The sequence below is a fragment of the Otolemur garnettii genome, unplaced genomic scaffold (assembly GCF_000181295.1).
Source record: "Otolemur garnettii isolate 467f Iridium unplaced genomic scaffold, OtoGar3 scaffold00094, whole genome shotgun sequence".
Classification (NCBI taxonomy): domain Eukaryota; kingdom Metazoa; phylum Chordata; class Mammalia; order Primates; family Galagidae; genus Otolemur; species Otolemur garnettii.
In genome coordinates, this window is record NW_003852489.1 from 7590354 (window position 1) to 7596661 (window position 6308).

The 6308-nt window shown below is 47.4% G+C and overlaps 1 protein-coding gene across 1 annotated transcript; it reads right to left on the minus strand.

Annotated features, from left to right (window-relative positions):
* Window positions 1-2214: 2214 nt before the first annotated feature.
* LOC100955150 (C-C motif chemokine 4) lies at window positions 2215-4108 on the minus strand. Its single transcript, XM_003795623.3, has 3 exons — window positions 3813-4108; window positions 3148-3262; window positions 2215-2600 (listed from the first exon to the last, which is right to left on the minus strand). Exons 1-3 carry the CDS (start codon window positions 3886-3888, stop codon window positions 2513-2515), a joined length of 279 nt encoding a protein of 92 aa, XP_003795671.1. The 5' UTR covers window positions 3889-4108; the 3' UTR covers window positions 2215-2512.
* Window positions 4109-6308: the final 2200 nt, after the last annotated feature.

Sequence of the window (6308 nt, forward strand, 5' to 3'; positions counted from 1 at the left end):
CACTTCCTGTGGTCCTTGCTGGTGCCTCAGCCTGCCCGCATCATGCTGCTGAAGCAGATCTTCCTCCGTGAGACGCCTTGTCACTACAGTTCATCTCCTGGGAATGTGTCCACTTCACCCTGGGTTCTTTCTGTGGGGAAGTTCGGCTCTAGAATGTTCCGTTCCCTTCTTCACTAAGCTGCAGGGGTCACTATGAGTGACTGTTCAGTTGGTGGCTGTATTTGTTGCCCATTGCTCCTGTAACAAACCACCACACACTTGGTGTCTTAAAATAGTACCCATTTATTTCCTAGGGTGCTGGAGGCCAGTTTTACTGGGCTGCACTCCCTCCAGAGGCCCCAGGAAAGGAACGATTTCCTTGCCTTTTCCATCCTCCAGAGCTGCAGGGTAACATTTTTTGGCCTCTTCCTCCATCCTCAAAGCCAGCATCTTGCTTCGGGTGTCACATTGCTGCCTTCTCTTCTGTCATCTAATTTTCCTCTACTTCCATCTCACAAGGCCATTTATAACTACATTTAGTTTACAATTAGGGCCTGACCATATAACCCAGGGTAATTCCTCTACCTCAAGATCCTGAACTTGAATATGTCCGCAAAATCCCCTTCTCCAGATAAGGTAACATTCGCAGGTCCCGGGGGTAGGATGTGAATGTTACCTGGGGGCCATCCTGCAGCCACCACAGTGATGTATACCTTGTCTTAGGCCCGAGGACCGTTCATTCTCTGAGAAGCACTTTATTCTCTCAGCAGAGCTTTGCCTCCATTTCTCCAAATCTACACTTTAATCTTCCAGGCCACCCTAACTTCCCCTCCTTTCACTTTCTTTAGGCCTGAGAGTTTTCCCGGACAGACCAGCCAACAGAATTTTATGCAACTATGCACAGTCTTACATCTGTGCTGTCCAGAATGGTAGACACAGGGGACCTGTGGCTGTGGAGCACTTTGAATGTGACTAGTGTGATTCAGAAACTGAATTTTAAATCTTATTTAATGTTAATTTTTTTTTAATTGAATGATAACTATGTACATTAATGCACTTCTGGGGTACAGTGTGGGGTTTTCACATGCAATCCGAATTATTTAATGTTAATTAAGGTTAAATGAAATGTGGATAACCAGTCTAGCCAATGACTAACATATTGAACAGCTCAGATCTAGGCAGATGAAAGCAGAAGGTAAGACCAGGCAGGCTCTTTGCTGCTAGCTTCTGCTCATATCTGTTTTGGATCAGCTCTGCCCCAGCCTCCTTCTTTCAGGCCCTGTAGAATCTGAAGGGGGTTTCTACTGGGGCTCTGGAACGATGGGGTGACTATGGGCAGGACAGGAAGGGTATTGTGTCTGTTGGCCCCAGAGAGGTTCAGGGCCCAAATTCTGCTTCTGTTAAGGACTAAGAGCTCTCAAATAATCTTCAAGGCAGTCTCTGCCTATCCTTCTTACTTGGTAGGTCCCCTCTGGGGGACTGAGGGATTATTAAGCTGATGTGACTTTAGGCTACTCCTGCAACATTTCTGAACCAAACCAGACATTCATCCTTCTATCCTCAGGATAACACTTCACATTTGCTTTGGGCTTTGGAGTGATGATCCACTATCTAACTAATCTGGTCCTCATAACAGCCCCTTATAGAAGACATGCCTGTTTTAAGTAAAAAGGCTGAAGCTCAAAGAGGGATGGGGGAGAATCTTCCAGGTGCTTTGCCCCATGATGTGGGCTTTCCACATCACCTCACAGCATCCCTTCAAAATGGTTAATATTATTCCCATTTTACAGGCATAAAAATTGAGGTCCAGTAAGGCAAGACACCTTTCCTGATGTTCTGGTGATAATAAGGTGATGAAGTCACTTTTCTGACTCTAATCCTCTATATTTACAACTTTCCGTGCAATACTGCAATTCTAACCCATCACAGCACAGTTAGTCTTCAGATCAGCCCCTTCTGGAGCTCCCCAAGCACACCTACAAGCCTCAGCAAGTCACCTATCATCTCTGTGCCTCTGTTGCCTCCTCTGTGAAAGTGGAGGCGACAGTCCTACTTCACAGGAGTGTTAAATTTCTGGCTGAAAGTGTGGAGTGAGATTCTGCAGGGAGTTTAGCCCAGAGGACTAGGTAACTTTTGTTCCACTTGTTTCTGGAAACTGTAGTTTGTCCCTCCCAGTGCCGGGTGATTTCTTTCATTCTAAATCAAATTAAAATGACAAAACAACGGTCTACCCTTGTTTTAAAAGTTTTATTATGAAAACACATGGAATCAATTGCATCATCTATGTATCCAAAATGCAGAGAAACAGTCATGTGGACATCCCCATAGGGGACATGTATCCTTTAGCAAAACAAGCATAAATAATAGAAATAACATCCAATACAATAACATATCACATGATAAAAATTAAACTAAGAGAAGGCACAGATCTACCGGGAGGGGTCATGACTGTGGAGAAGGTACGTCTCATAGGGAAGCATCCAGGCTCAGGTGACCTTCCCTGAAGACTTCCTGCCTCTGAGCCTAGAGCAGCTCAGCTCAGTTCCAAGTCGTCCACGTATTCCTGGACCCAGTCTTCACTGGGGTTGGCACAGATTTGCCTGCCCCTTTTGGTCTGGAATCTGTAGATCAAGGAGTGGACAGATCAGGATCCCATGGGACCTTTGAGAGCGTGTGACACTATCCCTTGCCTGTGGTGGGCATCTACCTCTGTTTGACCACTGTGGATGGGACCCTTCCTGGGTGGCACTGGAACCTGACTCCCTGTAATTTCCACCCACTGGATCTAGGCTGTGGCCCCAGGGGCCGCCCAGATTAGGAACCACCAGGTGTTTCGATCAATATGAATAGAACTCCTATTCCTGACTGACTCTAGCAAGGACTTTTCTGCACATTTTTCTAGCATGGCTTGACAAATGGGCCCATAATACATGTGACCTTGTTGACTTTAGCTGGGTTCTTGGCCTCTGGATGACTTCCTCCCCTAGGAACTCCCATCTTCTGCTTTGGCTGCCACCCAGTCACTCCAAAAGTGACCTCATGATCTGTTTCCCTATAGTCCTCTGGGAGGGCATCAGCCCTGAGAATGACCTCTGCACCCCAAACAGACCTCTGTTTTCAATCCTGCCCTACCCTATGCCTCCCAGAGTGACCAGGATTAATACTCACACCACAGCTGGCTTGGAGCAGAGGCTGCTGGTCTCGAAGTAATCTACCACGAAATTTCGAGAGATCTTCCGTAGGGTGTAAGAGAAGCAGCAGGCGGTGGGAGGGTCTGAGCCCACTGGAAGGAAAGGCCGGGGTGAGAAGGAAGCTCTATGGGGGAGCTGTTTGTTTTGACTTCTAGTTATAAATGTTCCTGGAGCACAGAACCCTGACTATGGCCCTTGCGTTCTTTCCCACCTACTCTCAGTGGGAATCTTATTCTGAATAGAGGATCCTCAGAGAAGAACAAGAAAGAATTCTAGAAGATTGGAACGGGATTGAATCTCAGAACGTGCCTCCGTCCCTTCCTATTAGTGGGGAAACCAAGCTCAGAGAGAAGCAGGGCTTTGCTAGAACCTGTAGTTAGCAGCAGAGCCACCTCAGCAGTCTGACTTCTATCTGACCTGTCCTTTTTCTCTACTGGCTGCTAATTCTTAAGAAAGCAGGAATAGAAACTTGAATGTTATTAATTATCTATGAGACTTCACATTTCACAGCAAACTACTCAGAATTCTTCCCTGCTCCCTTTTGTCCCGTCCCTAGATCCCACTGTTGGACCAGCCCCAACTACAAAAGTGGACTTTGCCTGCACCTTGACCATGAAGTAACAGCTGAAAGCGCAGACTTACTTGGTGCAGAGAGCGCCGGAGAACAGAAGGCAGCCAGGAGCACGAGGAGAGAGAGGACGGTCACACAGAACTTCATGGTCTCGGTGGAAGAGAGGTTTGCCTAGAGGAGAGAGTGCAGACCTCAGAAGCTTCAGAACCTGGCTGTGTTCTGTGCTGATGCTGAGTTGGGAAGCTCTCTTTATAGGAGTCGGAGGCACAGGAGGGTGAGTGGAATTTCCAGGGTAAAGATGATGTCACGGGGCCACCAAGGAAACGGAAGCTGGCGGAGAGTGAAGGGATCCTTCCTCTCAGCTCCTTTTCTCTAGGGTGATGTCACCACAAAGGAAAGCTGAGGGAGGTGGAGAAGAGAAGTGTGCGCCCTAGGGGGAAGTGGTACAACCAAAAGCAGTGACAGAGACTGGGGAGAGGTTTGCAAACCCCAGAGGAAAAGATGAAGCGTTCACACCTACCAGAAGTGTCTTATCAGCAAGAACCATCCTGCTCTTGGTGGTTGGCCCCTCCAGAAGCTGGAGGCTTCGCATCAGTCTTTCCAAATTGGCCACAAACCTGTCCCTGTTCCTGTGCTTCCTTCTCCTGGGCTAAGGGACTTTAGTGTTAGGCACTGGATATGCAGAAGGACCCAGCAGGGTGACTCAGGATCATCTATAACTTCTTATTGGACATTTATTATGTGCCAGACACTGGGAAAAAGCTGCTTTAACACATAAATAATTCCACCATGACCCTGTTCAGGGGTGCGATTAATCCCATTTTACAGAAAAGGCAACCGAGAGTCAGAGAGCAGTTTACTGATGAGCTCCGTGTGACACAGCTGGGAGGTGGTACTGCCAAGGTTTGAACTCAGATTAGTCTGACTCTAAAGTCTGTTTTATTTCCATGTTGTAGCCTTCAGAATAAACATATGCCTATAAAGAACAACCATCAACCGGGCAGCACCTGTGGCTCAAAGGAGTTGGGCGCTGGCCCCATATGCCGGAGATGGCAGGTTCAAACCCAGCCCTGGCCAAAAAATGCAAAAAAAGAAAAAGAAAAAGAAAAGCCACCAACCACTGGGGACTATGCCACACTCAAAGACCCGTTTTAACAAGACTTAATTCAAGAAAAGGATTAGGTTAGTTCGTCTAGAACAAGGAAGGAATGGAGAAGAAATACCAACAAATATTTTAGGATGTTTTCTTGGACTGATAAGAGAACAGAAGAAAGAAATCAGTAAGCATTCAGATAAAGAATGTTCCTTTAATATACAAATGAGGCTGGATACCTACCAATGAGTTTAGCTATGTGACAGAAAAAAAATGTGTAACTAAGAATGTGGGTGTTTCCCATTCAGTCCCTAGGGACTTTGGTTACATGCCGTGGTGGTGGTGGTGGTTCGTATAAAGCCCCGCTGGGAACCTATAGCAGGTGACGCTTACAAAGGGCCAGAATACAGGCGTGAGTGAAGTAGGGAAAATGGGGAGCATGAGGGTGATTGCAGTGAGATCTCTACCCACATTTACCTTGACTACTCTGACCCACCTGCTCACCCCCTAATCCCACATGGCTTCCTGCTCTGCTTTGAGAAATCAAAAAGAAATGCAAAATTTGGAAGCCAAAGGATCTGGGAGCTGTCAGAGGAGCACCCTGGGGTACTTCAGGTTCATAATATAAAGTACGGGGTCATCCTACCTCAGTACTCCCCTGTCCCCCTCCCCAACACACGCTGTACTTCCTTCCTTCTTCTGATCTTTCTGTTCTCCCCGTTTTCTTTGTACGGCTCTTGTTTCAAATGTTCAGACCTTCACGGAGATGCTCCTCCCCAGCTCTAACATTCTGTGCTCCCCGATACCACATGTGTCAGCATCTCTCATGGGCTCTCCTGGTTGATGCAGTTTCATGTTTGACCATCGAATACCATGCTTTAAGGGCAGGAGGATGTACCTTGTGTTCCCTAGATCCACACAGGCTTCTCTATCCCGGGCATTTCAATTCAACTCACTACTTGCCTGCTGTTCATGAGAATGGACAGGGCTGAATAAAGGCCCAGCGCTGCCCTTAAAGGGTTCTTAGTCTCGTGTTGGTGTTGACAGTGGCGAAGGTAGCTCTCCCATGAGGGGGAATAAGCTAAGTGTCAGGTCAGAGAGGAGACAAAGAGGAAGCCTCAAGATAGGGGAAGGTTACCCCCCACCTGTGGGTGGGCAGAGTGCCGAGTCTGCATCCCACTCTGTGCTAAGAGGAGCCTTTGTCTCAATGACTGGGCTGTGCTGATCTTCATTCTGTGGAGGGCTTAGGAAGACATCGCTCTGGGGCCTCAGGGAAATGATGATGGATGAGAAAAACGGTGGTCAGTCTGCATGGAGCCCCACAATGAGTTGTCTGTTGACTTCTGCCTCCTAGGCTTGAATTGATCTTTGGCTCACGGAGGTAAAATGTTTTGCTCATGAGGGTCCCAACAATACCACTGTGTTTGCACCAGTGAAATTCCACACTAAGAGTGAAAGGGACTTGGGTCAATTT

What these genes read in the sequence shown, in the direction of transcription:
- LOC100955150 (XM_003795623.3), bottom strand. Translation starts at nt 3,888, where the DNA reads ATGAAGTTCTGTGTGACCGTCCTCTCTCTCCTCGTGCTCCTGGCTGCC. An exon ending in TCCGGCGCTCTCTGCACCAA is followed by an intron (nt 3,263 to 3,812) that starts GTAAGTCTGCGC and finishes CTTTCCTTCCAG; the next exon opens with TGGGCTCAGACCCTCCCACC. An exon ending in TGCTCCAAGCCAGCTGTGGT is followed by an intron (nt 2,601 to 3,147) that starts GTGAGTATTAAT and finishes CTTGATCTACAG; the next exon opens with ATTCCAGACCAAAAGGGGCA.